At 39.1% G+C, this 13,741-nt stretch overlaps 1 protein-coding gene across 2 annotated transcripts; it reads left to right on the forward strand.

Moving 5' to 3' along the window:
- Positions 1-1,115: 1,115 nt before the first annotated feature.
- Positions 1,116-4,544, forward strand: LOC116246254 (aspartic proteinase Asp1-like). Of its 2 annotated transcripts, XM_031618022.2 has the most exons (10): positions 1,116-1,248; positions 1,415-1,633; positions 2,215-2,332; positions 2,449-2,678; positions 2,780-3,019; positions 3,424-3,553; positions 3,643-3,837; positions 3,938-4,010; positions 4,103-4,190; positions 4,291-4,544. In XM_031618022.2, exons 2-10 carry the CDS (start codon positions 1,449-1,451, stop codon positions 4,397-4,399), a joined length of 1,368 nt encoding a protein of 455 aa, XP_031473882.1. In that variant the 5' UTR covers positions 1,116-1,248; positions 1,415-1,448; the 3' UTR covers positions 4,400-4,544. The 2 variants fall into 2 exon arrangements, with proteins under 2 accessions (XP_031473882.1, XP_031473881.1); XM_031618021.2 differs by lacking the exon at positions 1,116-1,248 and having other exon boundaries at positions 1,290-1,633.
- The last annotated feature ends 9,197 nt before the right edge of the window (positions 4,545-13,741 follow it).

The raw sequence follows: 13,741 nt of genomic DNA on the forward strand, positions 1-13,741 counted from the left end.
AAGAGAGAGAGAGAGCGACAGAGAGATATACCGGCAGAAAAACCTCCGACGCCGGCCGCTTGAGGGTCTTGCGACGATCGACGGTGAGACCTGGCAGTGAGAAGGCACGAGGGAGGAGGAGTTGCGGAGGGAGGTCGAGCGTTGCGGAGGGACTTCGAGCGCTGCGGAGGGAGGTCGAGCGTTGCGGAGGGACTTCGAGCGCGGCAGCAGAAAAGCATTGATGGGTATATTTCGAGCGGGTGAAATTTCACCCGCTCGAAAGTCCGAGCTCGGTGAAATTTCACCCGCCCGTACAAATTTTTCCTCCCCCGCCCACTTTCACCTGCCCATCAAACGGGGGCAATTTTTATCCATCATAAAAAACATATTAGAGTTTTTAACGGGGGCAATTTCTTTAGAGAAAGATCACCACTGCTCCTCAACTTTCTTTCTTCTACGATTTTTCCATTCCCTTTATTTATCATCCTTTTTTTTACTCCATTTTCCTTAATTTCCATGGCATTGAAACACACACACATATATATATATATATATATATATATATATATATATATATATATATATATATACGTTTAATGAAACCCTTTTTGCTACGTCTTCAATCCTATATTTGAGTAGAGGCAAAAGAAGAGCTCCCATGCACTATGAAAGCGAAGAAAGTAGGGAAATTTCTATTTTTCGTCTTACCTTTTACTTTTATAATTTCAAAAAATGAAGCACTGTTTATTATTCCCTAAAAGAGACAGTTTCCGTAAAGCTGTTAAAAAAGGGCCAACGTTGACTTTTTTTTTGTTAAAAAAAATACAAACACGTAGGTTCGCTTTTCAAGTTTACAAAAATTCACTTCATGCCCTTATATGTTTCTCGCCTTTTTAGACAATATTGTGTACACTGCTGTTCGTGCAGATGGAGAAATTCATGTTAACCATTTCAAATTCAGATTTGATCAGTGACGTGTTTACTTAATTAGTTAGTTCCAAAAGGAACCGAGGTGCGTTTCTATCTTTATTTTTTCAAGAAAGACAAAACAAATCAACCTGGAATTCACTCTTCCCGACTCTTCTATGGAAGAATAAAGTGTGGAAAGTTTTCCATACCTGTAAACGCGCTCCAACCAATGGAAAAGGCTTCAGACACCAATCTTGCTTGCTGGATGCTGGTTAACAAGAAAAACGGAGAATATCCCAATTCGAAGCAATGTCTTAGTACTTTATCGAACTTTTGCTTCCTAACTTCCATAAAGCTTTGGTGGGTCCTCTTCTGTTTTCTTTTCTCAATGTCAGCCAAAAGTCTTTCTTTCTGCTTTCATGGCGACAGAGTCAAGTCCTCTCTCTCTCCTCCCACAGATGTATATAAGGTGTTTGACGTGTTGGTTTTCTTGTGCTTCTTTTCCCGTATTGCGAACTGAGTAAAGAGGGGAGAGGGAGACACGAGACGAGGGGAGAAAAATGAGGCGCTCTCATCTGCTGCCAATTGTGAGGTGCGTGGCAGCAGTAACGCTCCTCTCTTGCTGCTGCTGCTGCCTGGCTGCGGAAGGCGGCAGTGAGGTGGATGGTAGCTCACTTCTCCTCCAAAGCCACCTCCGAAAGTCCACTGTCATCTTCCCCATGAACGGCAGCGTCTATCCTGATGGGTGGGTATTAAGATACTCTCTCTCTCTCATTCACGCACGCACACAGACACAGGCTTATGGATGATGACGAATCATAGTCTAAATGGGTAAAATCGAAAAACAAATCAAATTACAGTTATTCGACATGTTTTATTGATTTTATGTGGCTTGTCTGGTTGAATCCTCAAAATTACCTCAACAAATGGTGGAAAATCGCATCCCATCAAGGGAGACTCTGCCGGATTCACGGTGACCAAGTCAATTTGAATCTCTTGGATTAGGGCCAACACGACTCTGGTTTCTTGCAGTTTTCAGTTTTGAAATCCCATCTGTGAATAAACAGTACCATGAGAAGATGGGGAGGCTTATTTCTGCGCTTGCCCGCAAGTTTTGATGTTACCTAAGAATTTCACGGCGAAGCCTGCCATCCGAGCGTCTAAGATCACCACCTTTCTTCATTTGCCATGCTAAAATGAATCTCTAATATTCCCCAACTCTGGCCCCTGTTCAACTGAAATGAACCGAATCAGAGTGAAGATCGTGTTTAAGAAATGACCCGAATATCATCATGATCGTCTCAATGAATAGCTGGTGTTCTGCAGGCTTTTCTATGTAACTATGTGGATTGGCAAGCCTCCCAAACCATACTTCCTTGATGTGGACACAGGGAGTGACCTTACTTGGCTCCAATGTGATGCCCCCTGCATTAGTTGCTCTCAGGTAATAAAAAATGGCAACTGTTGAGCAAAGCTATGATGATTTCTGTTATAATCTGCTTTTCGTTCTTTTGGTTTGTCTGTATTTACCGATGGCATCCATCTTGTAAACGCTTGTAGGGAGCGCACCCTCTCTACAAACCAAAGAAGACCAACTTGGTTCCTTGTGGGGATCCGCAATGCATTTCTTTGGGTTCACTAAGGGAGTATGAATGTGAAAAGCCAGACCAGCAATGCGACTATTTGATTGAATATGCAGATCGCAGTTCGTCACTCGGTGTCATTGTGAAGGAAACCTTCTACCTTCGTTCTGCAAGTGGTACCCTGCTTCGTCCTTCTCTTTCATTCGGGTAAGTCGCCATGCTTTGAAAGGATGGATGGATGCATATTGCTGGATGTTCATGATAAAACTGCTTCTCATAATTCATATCCGGTTCGCTATTGTTTGCAGTTGTGGATATGATCAACGAGGCTCCTTAGCGAATCTTCAATCTGCTGCTGATGGCATACTCGGCCTTGGCAGTGGGAAACCGAGCATTGTTTCTCAGTTGAAGGATCATGGAATTGCCACAAATGTGATTGGCCATTGTATCAGTCCACAGGGAAAAGTAGGGTACCTTTTCTTTGGCGATGATCTTGTACCTTCTACTAAAAGTGCTACATGGATTGCAATGCACAGCCATCCATCAGGGTAATTAGCTCTCCACATATTCTCTTCCTAGAGAGTCTATGGTTTCAAATCCTTTTATCTCTTCTCTTCGTTTACATTGTTGCTCTTACTTGAACCTTAAGTATTTTAAAGAAAGTAGCTGTTGTCGTACCATATTTTGTTGGTTTAATGCATTCAGTATATGTTGCCTCACATGTCAATTTGCCTAAAATTTTGTTTACATATGAAGAGAAAAAATATGGTGCTTCTAGCCTATTGAAATCCCTTTTCTAAGGCGCTGGTGTGCCAACCATGCAATCAGACACCTAGGTTCCTGGTCTTGTACCTTAGTTATAAGCATGGATGTTTCCCTTTGCTAATGAATTACAGAATGCAGTGAAAGTAGAACTTTTTTTGTGGCTAAACCTTGGGCTTCATATGTTCAGGAAATACTCCCCTGGACCTGCAGACCTGGTTTTAGGCAAGCAGCGGATTAAAGATCTTATGGTCATCTTTGATAGTGGCAGCTCATACACTTACTTCACTTCCCGTGTATATGAGGTGCTGCTCTCAGAGGTCAGTTCAAATGAAACAGGTGGAAGGAAAGCCTTTCTAGTTATACTATTCCATCTCCTTGACAAAGCACCTCATTTCTGTGTTCTCAGATAAGCAAAGATCTTTCAGGAAAGCCCATCAAGAAAACGAGAGAGGATATAGCACTGCCCTTGTGCTGGCAAGGTCCAAAGGCATTCACTTCTTTTTCTGAAGTCAACAATTACTTCAAGCAAATGGTTCTGGAATTCAAGAACAGCAAGAAAGCTAAGCTTACAATGTCGCCAGAAAATTATTTGATCATCACTGTATGTGTCTCCATCACATGAGTTCCTATCCTGATCCTTTTACTGCTTTTTTAAGTTTTAGAAAGGGAAAAACAAAAAAGTGACACTGAATTTTCTTCAGGCACAGGGAAATGTATGCTTGGGCATCCTGAATGGAACTGAGGTAGACCTTGGCGACCTGAATCTTATTGGAGGTAATAATGGTTGAAATGAACTGCACTTGACATTGTCACAAGTGATGAATCTAAACTGCGAGAATTGATCTTCTTTTGGCCTCTGTTCTCAGACATCTCGATGCAATCACATGTGATCGTGTATGACAACGAGAATCATCAGATTGGCTGGGCGCCTGCAAACTGCAACAGGCTTCCAATGTTCGAAGCACATTCTTTGTGAACTTAGTTTCTTATTTTTGCAAGGTTAGTAATTAGCTAACTATGAACAGATATCTCTGACCTCTTTTCTTCTGCACAGTTTTGATGGTGCCACTCAGTTTTCATCCCAGTGTCATGGCGCAGATGTCCCAGCGAACGAGTTCAAGCAGTGTCCTGCTGCTTACCTGAAACCAGCTGAGTCTGGCTGACTACCTTCCAATAGAAAAAGGCTGACTAGTGTAGTATACCATTTTTTGGTTTGCACAAAAATTAGTCACAGTCATGGGAAAAGGGATTATACACAATGTACGACGCAAAATGAAAGTATGACAATGAAAGCCATGCTCTTTACTACATCTTTTTTGCTGTTTCTAGGGGGTGACCCCATGGTTTTACTATCAAATCAACAGGCCTGGCATATGTAAGATCGGACCCACCTAGTCCTTCGTATGAGGATAAACAGTCGTCAAATTCGATACAGATGGAAATGGAAAATTATATATATATATATATATATATATATATATATATATATATATATATATATATATATATATAAAATCCTCTAATTCGTTTTGCCCCAACAAGTTGATATTGCTTAACCAAATTCTCACGGTTTACCGTTTACCCATAATATTTACATATTCAATATTTACCCCTTAGGGGACAGACAAAATTCCCTTTTTGCCCTCATGCTTAATAGGTACAGTCTTGCATTTAGATACAATTTCCATATGCAAATCCATATTGCTTAACCAAATTTTCAGGGTTTACCCATAATATTTACATATTCAAGATTTGCCCCTTAGGGGACAGACAAAATTCCCTTTTTGCCCTCATGCATAATAGGTACAGTCTTGCATTTAGATACATTTTCCATATGCAAATCCCTATTCCCATGCTAATCAGACCTTTCGGAGAGGGGAAGAGAAAAATATTTCCAGATAGAACCTAGAGACAGTAAAGGGAAAACATGAGCCAAAAATTAGTGTTACATATATAGAGAGCCAATATAAGGCAACTGTGAGATGAAATTGCTGTTTTATTTCGTTTACAACACGAAGAAGTTTATAATGGTTTTCTTTAATTAAAAGTTGTACATAAAAAGGAGTTTACAGAATCTTATTGATCTTTGACTCGTGAGCTTCTACAGAGCGCTTCTATTCATCTGGCTCTCGCCTATTTCTAATGAATTTTGATCATCGGAGGGATGCTGCACAGAGCAAGGAGCTGAACCAATATGAACAGAAACATACCAAACAACCTTTACATGCCATCATTCTTGCCGCACCATGCAAGCACGAATGTCTGAAGTTCAAATAGGCATATCTGCTGGACTGTGGCCAGAACTGTCTGCTCGACTTAGTTTTAGCTGAGGTCCAGTCTTTTTTCTCCTAAAAAATCAAAAAACGATCAAAAACTTGAACATCATTATGAGCAGCAGTAGAATATCTTGGGTATTTTCCTTTTTACACTAAGTGGGCATTTGGTAACAGGAATACTGCTTTCTTTGAAACAAGATGTGTGTTAGCATAACAGATTACATTCACAAGACAACAGATTACATTCGCAAGACAGAGAAGACCCATTTTTTACATACGAAGCTTTCTTTTTAGATTCAATTCATTTATCCTTACATTTGAAACTCTCATTTTAGGGCCAATTCATTTTGTTTTAGTTTTCAATACCAAACAAACCCACTTTCCTGATTTTGGTGTCTTTCTTTTTATGATTCAATGCTTATGGAATTCAAATTTTGTTTCTAACTAATAAAAATTAAGGTTTTTCTTCAATAAAACACAATTTCATCTCATAGAGCACAAAGTTACTTAGGCAAAGATTTTGTTGCAACATGAATGCATATAAGTGTAGTTTATGACTCAATGTTACATAATTGATGCTCCATCAATAGACTACATGTTTCCTGTGCACGAATTGTTGGAAAATTAGTGTTTGTGATGCTATGCGCAGATCCAAATTTTACTACAAATAAGAGAGAATATTTCACTATGTGAAAAGGAAGAAAATATTTGAATTTATGTTATGAAGCTCATAATTTATTAGCTTAGTACTCTTAAATGCAAATTTTGCTAAGCTAAGACATGGTAATAAATGAAGTCACTACAATTTTATGTCTATATAGGGGTAGTTTGGCGACAGTGACATTCACAAAGTGTTTCTCCTACCAAACAACCCCATAAGGAATAAGAATGCCTCGATGCACATAAGAAACACATTATGTTGATTAAAATGTTATAGTTGCATTTGCCATTTGAACGAATCACTTTATTTAAGAACTTAAGTTAGGAATAACCAACGGACATGTTTAAATTCATCATGATAATTAGGTAACAATTAGTTTAATTTAATGAATATTAAATCTCATACTTGAAAGAGCAAATAAGATAGGAGCAAAAGGCAAGATGGAAGCCAAACATGACGATGGATAAGATCTGATGACGGCAATTTCTATCTAGGAAACCTCCTGTGGCCAGATCATGGGTTGATAAGTGTAGATCGGAAAACTAGGAATGGGAAGATCTTGCATATTTGATGTTTGTTCAGGTGGAGGGGAATGACCGAGAATCTTGATTTTCGCATCCATGGTGGAACAGCTTAATAAACCCTTTCAATTCATGGAAATCACCTACTTTATAGGTGATTCTACAAGAAAAAGTATGGATTTCAATTATATCGTGAAAAGTTATCAATGCTCTAGAAGGATGTGGATAATCTATGCTTTTCATTTCTTAGGCAAAGATCATTGTTTGTTAAGATCATTGTTTGTTAAAGTCCACAATGAAGATAGTTAGCAAATCCTTCTCTAAGAAGGGGCATGGAGGCTTCGAGAAAGAACATTAGTTGCAAACCATTGGAAGCCAAGGCGTTCCTTTAAGGTGGAGGACTCTCTTCAGGTGCCTCTATGGATTAGGTTGCCTAATCTTCTATTGTTGTTGTGGCACAGGGAAGTGTTTAAAACTTTAAATCAATAGCAAAAGCCATTTAAGTTGAATTGATTGAAGAAGATGAACTGACAAGAGTAATGTCGAGAATTGTGTCTGCTTGATTGAAAATTGAGGTTCCTCTTTTCTTTGTTCCCAAACAGGCAATTGATGTGTTCCGCGATGATGGTGTTAGAGTTTTACAGGAAGTTTAGTATGAGGGTTACTAGTATCAAGTTACGCATTCAGAGTTAACACCCATCTTACAGAAGATTATAAAGTGCGCAAGGAACATTCCGCAACTAGAGGTTTGGGACTCGAGCTAAAGAAGTTTGCTTAGAGGTCAAAGTGTCTTGCAAACAATGGAGGGGAAGACAAGGTTGGGGTGACCTTCGTAGGGAGCAGAAGCATATCCAAACATAGAGGGGTGAACACATATGAGAGTCAGATGTCGGTTGACTTTGAGGCAATGAATCCTAGTAAGGAGGATTTTCTAATGGCACATGAAGAGGCTTTCTATAAGTAAGAGGTCATCAAGGAAGAATGCTGATCCAGGTATGTCCTGTCTCTATTCTTAGGTTGTTTGATTCTTTGTGAAATTGTGTAAATAAGAAGAATGAGATGGAGAAGAAAAATAAGATGAGTGCACCCAGCTCTCGGCATGACCTATTAGGGAAAAGGACAAATAAGAAAGAGTTGGTAGAGATTTAGCTTTCTGAGGCCCCTTTAAAACTGGTTAGAAGAGGAAAGGTAGACATGGAAGGGAGAAGCCAGTTAGAGCTTTAGCTCCTTATGATTGACCTAAGAACAGTAAAGACAAGATGCCTCTAGAGGATACCACCAACACTGAAAGCATCTTGCCTAATGTTGATGATGATGAAGAGGCTTGCGGTAGGGGTGTGGATCCAAGGAGGCCAACTGTGAAATAGAAATGAAAGAAGTAGATTTCTTAGTCCCAAAGCCATTGTAAAATGTTGCCTCATGAAGATCATTTCATGGAATGCAAGAGGTTTAGCTCTTCTACCTCAAAGAGTTGAACATCTATATAGAGACAAAACGGCCGGAGCTATTCTTTATATATACTCAATGATCAGTCCCAATAATATTGAAAGATAGAGGATGAGACATCTCAATTTTGCAATTGCATGATGTATGTTTGTTGCCAGAGCACAAGTACACATAATCTTGGGTTGGAACCTAGAGAGGTTATCGGTGAAAGAGGTGGATATAAACGAAGAATGGATAATTGCTATGAGAGGTGCCCAACAAGTGATTTGTATTACATGTGTAAATTTGAGTCATAACATGTTGGTTAGGAGGGCAACCTTTAGAAATTTATCAATTAAGTTGTAGAGGATTGTGCATCCCAAAATTGTGATTGGTGATTTTAATGCTCTAAGAGGCTCTAGAGATAAACTAGGCAGACATCTTAATGCATTAGCTTGTCTAGACTCAGTCCCAATCAGTAATGATGTTAATGTGGTATCTAAATCTTAGATGTCTCCCATGGATAGTGTCTGATCATTGTGTTTTAGTTCATAGTATTTGTAATCCTACTGTTTTTAGATTTGATAGACATCTTTTTTTACATTTCAGCTGTTGGGATTTTAAAGAATGTTGTGGAGTTAAAAAAGTTGAAAAGAACGAGTAAAATGTAGGAATGCAAAACTCAGTGAGCATGTCTCTTAGTATTATGGTAGAGCTAGAGATGATGCAAAGTATTTATGGTTTCAAATCTCTCCAACTAACAGAGTATGAGTTGCTTCTTAGGAATGAGCTATAACTTCACATTAAAAGAGGAGGAGTTGTATTGGCAGCAAAGATCTAGAACTAACTAGTTGCATAATGGGGACAAAAATACAACATATTTTCATGTCATGTAAAAAATAGTCAAAATAAAAGGTAGGTAATGGTTATGGAAGTGGTTGGTTATAGAGTTGGGAGGGGAAAGGATCTCCATGAGGCTTGCATATTGTACTTTGAAAAATTTTATAGAAGCAATGGTTTTGAAGGCTTGATGATAGAAGCTTATGGGTCAACTCATTTGTTAGTAAAGAAAATAATGAGAAATTGCACTCTCTTATTCTTGACTCGAAAATTTGTTAAAAAAAGGTTCTGTTTCGTAGGCACAACAATAAAGCCACAGGCCACGATGTCTTCGGGGCTGATTTTTATAGGTAACATTGGAAATTTGGTGGCTTTGTTGTATCCAAGGCAGTGCATGATTTTTTCAAAATTGAAAAAAAATCATGAAAAGTGTGAACAAGATACACTTAGTCCTTATAAAGAAAAATAATAGAAGCTCTTAATATAAAGGAGTTTAGGCAAATTGCTTTGTGAAATTTTCATTGCAAAATAATCTCAAAATGAAGGTGGGTCATATGAATTAATTTTGGCAGAAATCATGGGATTTGATTAGAGAGTTGTCCTCCCTAATAGAATGATCAAGCATCACATTATAATACTTCATGAAATCATTAATAATGTGGACAAGTCATCAAAACAATCAGTGCTCATGAAATTAGATATTTCAAAAGTATATGATAATGTCGAATAGAATTTTTTTTGAGGCAGTATTGGTGTACCTTAATTTTAGCTATTTCTAGACATCTAGATTAATGACTTGTGTTACATTTTTTAATATGCCTTGGTGCTTAATGAAAGAGAAGGTAAGGAATTTTATTGTGGAAAACGACTCCGATAAGGAGATCCTTTGTCACCATTTCTATTCTTAGTTGTGGTTGAAACCCTTTCCCATAGGCTTAGAATGTTTCATTATGGGAGAGTAGAAACTCTAATAGGGCTAAATTTTAGACTAGATTCTCCTATAGCCTTCTATGGAGATGACATGATATTGATCAGCAAGGCTAGTTTAGAATCTATCTCCAGTATAAAGGACATCTTGGTTGAATTTGCTGGTAGCGCATGACTATTTTACCGATGGTCAGAAAATATCAGTAAATGTAAACGTCAGTCAATAAAACTTTTACTGATGCCTTCCCCGAACATCGAGGAATAAAATGTCAGTGAATACTATCACCAACATTTCTGTTACACACATCGATGTAGATTGTATTCACTGATGCATGTTGAATGTAATTGAATATACTATTATGTGACATCTATGATAGTATTAGCGACGATGGCATAAACATCGGTGATAATGCCCTTTGACGATTGTTGAACATCGTTAAGGATTTTTACTGATGTTCGTCTGAATGTTAGTCATAGTTTTATCAACGTTTTTCATAAATGTTGATAAACATTTGACCAATGTTCAGAGAAACATTGATGATATTCTTTACGATGCACTACCATGTGTTGGTAAAGATTTGAATTTTTTGTTTTGTTGAAAAATCAATAAACAAAAAGTCTAGTTGATGTCACTTCAATGTATCTAATGCTCAATGTAATCAGACTGCAACATTATTGGGATAGAATCTTGCGACTCTCCCTTCTATTTAACTAGATTTACCACTTATTATTGGTAACTCAAAGTAAATATGTGTGAGAATCTGAAACATAATCTTAGGAAGTTTCAGTAGCAAAGTGGACTTGCACAGGGATGTATGGAAAGTGTGAGATGGGAAGAGGGTGGTTTAGTTACATGAACCTGTAAGATCATTTGGTGGGCCGACATATGTCTATGAGGAATTTCAGACATTATAGATGTCTTAAAATAAATATCCGCTTAAGTGATTGCATTTTGGGATATTATGTCATTTTAGATGATATGGGGTAATTTTGAAATGTATAGATACCAGTACGCAATTATGGACTCTTTGATGGGCGGAATTCGTAATTGTCCTCATTATAAAATGGTAGTGGTCCCTAGGGTCGTGCAATGGTTGCCTGAAACGTTGGTTTCTAGGGTTTTCCTCTTTCCCATCTGAGAGAGACCTCAAGCGCGCCGCACGTACCCTGGAAGACTCTACTTCGATCTTCCCGTGCACCAGTTCAGATGGATTCAGGTATACTTTCGCTTCAGTTTAAGGTTTTGTTTATTTCAATGATTTAGCATGAGCATGATCCTGTTTTAGGGTATATACGTTTGGTTTTGTATATGCATGAAGGGGAGAAATCCCTACAATTGGTATTAGAGCCTATGCTCATTGTTGAATCGTTGATCTTTTGGATGATTTTTTTTCGGGCTTCCGCTACAGTCGCCTGAGACACAGGGAAGTATGGCGAAGGGACGGCCAAGCAACCGTCGCCGGAAGGCAAACAGCCGTTTGCCGGCCGTCCTGGCGCGACCCGCCGCCGGCCCGTCGGTGGTTCCCCTGCGTCTGTCGCAGCCACTCAAGAGGAAGAAAAGGGAAAAGGGGCAGATTTGAAATCAAGGGGAAACCGGCCAGAATCGGCCTGTTTCCGGCGGGCGTCGGCCCGCCATCGTGGCGGCCGACGTCCGGCGACGCTGGCGGCACCCGCCGGCGGCCACCCACGGTGTTGGGTGGCCTGCCGGTGGAGCTTCACCGCCCGCCTGCCGTTCGGCAGGCGAGCGGTGGAGGCAACGCCCGCGATCGCTCACGCGGGCAGGCGGACCGGGTCGGGTCTTGCAGACTCGATCCGGATCCATCAGATTTAAAAAAAAAATATTCATTTTGCCGCCCGCCCGCGCCTCTGTATCCATGCGGTTTAAGTTTTTTTGAGAAACGGTTCATCCTTGTCAAACCGGTTCTGAAAAGAGTCAAACGGGTTCATTCGGTTACAGAACGATTCAACTCGATTCAGAACCGGTTCAGACCTTTTAGGGACCGGTTCGGACCTTTTGGGGGCCGATTCGGATCATTTTGGGTCCGGCTCATTAAGTTTAAATCCGATTCAGACAGTTTCGAACCTTTTGGAGACCGGTTCATTCAGTTTTGGAGCCGATTCGGTCCATTTTCGGACCGGTTCAGTTATTTTTCAGTCGATTCAGTTGATTTTCAAACTGATTCAGGGCTTTTCAGACCGGTTTATTCAGTTTTAGAACCGATTTTAGCCATTTATTAACCGATTCAGTGGGTTTTTTTGAACCGATACGGTCTATTTTTTGACCGGTTCGTCCAATTTTTAGACCGGTTCAGCCCTATTTAGGGGCACGTGGGTGTTCTAGTTGTGGTTTAAGAACGATAAGGGCCACTTTAAGGCCGATTTAGTGGTTCTTGACCCACTTAAGTACAATTATGGTATCGGTTTATAAAATTTTGGACTCTTTTGGGCCCATATCATTGAACCATTTGGTTTTGAATTCAATATAAGACAATTTTGTATGTGTCACATCATTGAATCATTTGGTTTTGGATTTAATGTAGAGCAAATTTGTATGTAAATTTTAATTCATGTATCATGTTTTGCATGTTTTAAATTTGTGGGTGTACTTTAAATGAATGTTTGGATTATGAATTTGATCTTTGGCCATGTCTGTTGTTTAAAATGAGTAAGTTTGTATTTTATGTCGCCAAAATGACCTCTGTTGTACGAATTTGCCTGTTTTGAACATTAGATGATAGTATACTTGATCCATGCGGGCAATGATCAACCCAAAGGAGGATTGTTGTTTGGTCAGGTTTAAGTATACAGGGCAATGAATATGTGATAATTTTTCATGTTTTCATGTAAATAGCGAGTCAATCCAAAGATAGGCTCGTTGTTTGACAGGGTTAATTATCTATATTCATTGTTGACCAAAAATACCACTTGCAGTTAGTATTTCAATCCCAAGATTGGATATTAACGTTGCACCGATACCTTGTGATGGGATTTAGGCCATTGTACCTTGTGATGGGATTTAGGCCATTGTATTTAAATTCATTTATATTTGCTATTTCATTTTTGTACATGTTTTGATTGTGAGCATGTTTGGTATTTTTGTTCTTTGTACAGTGAGTTCTGCTTTCATGATATCTGTAAATTTGAGTACTGTTCCTCAGTTAAATGGTTCGAATTTTAAGGACTGGAAAGAAACTGTTATGATTGTTCTAGGTTATATGGATTTAGACCTTGCATTTAGGGAGTTATGCCTACCTCATCCAACAGATCAAAGTTCCCATGAAGATAAGCGGTACTTTGAACGGTGGGAACGCTCAAACCGCATGTGTCTAATGATCATGAAGAGATCAATCCTAGAAAATTTTAAGAGCTCTATTATTGAAAAGGCTAGTGCCAAGGCGTTCCTTAAAGAGATTAAAAAACGTTTTGCTAAAAATGAAAAGGCTGAAACAAGCACTCTTTTGAGTAAACTTGTGACGCTGAAGTATAAAAGTAAGGGGAACATACGGATGCACATTATGGAAATGTCTCATCTTGCTTCAAAATTACAGGGGCTAGGTCTGTGGTTATCTGAAGACTTTATAGTGCATATGGTTCTTCTTTCTCTTCCACCACAGTTTGGACAGTTTAAAGTTAGTTATAACTGTCAGAATGAGAAATGAGCTCTTAATGAGCTCATTTTGCACTGTGTGGAAGAAGATGAGAGATTGAAGCATGATAGGATAGAAAGTGCTCACTTGGCTACTACGCCTGAAAGTAAGAAAAAGAATGCTATTAAGGAAGTTGCAGTTGATCATGCATCCATCAAGAAACAAAAGAAACATAAGGAAGACAAATCAAGCTGCTTCTTTTGTAAGG

The sequence above is a fragment of the Nymphaea colorata genome, chromosome 1, assembly GCF_008831285.2.
Source record: "Nymphaea colorata isolate Beijing-Zhang1983 chromosome 1, ASM883128v2, whole genome shotgun sequence".
In the NCBI taxonomy this organism is placed as follows: Eukaryota; Viridiplantae; Streptophyta; class Magnoliopsida; order Nymphaeales; family Nymphaeaceae; genus Nymphaea; species Nymphaea colorata.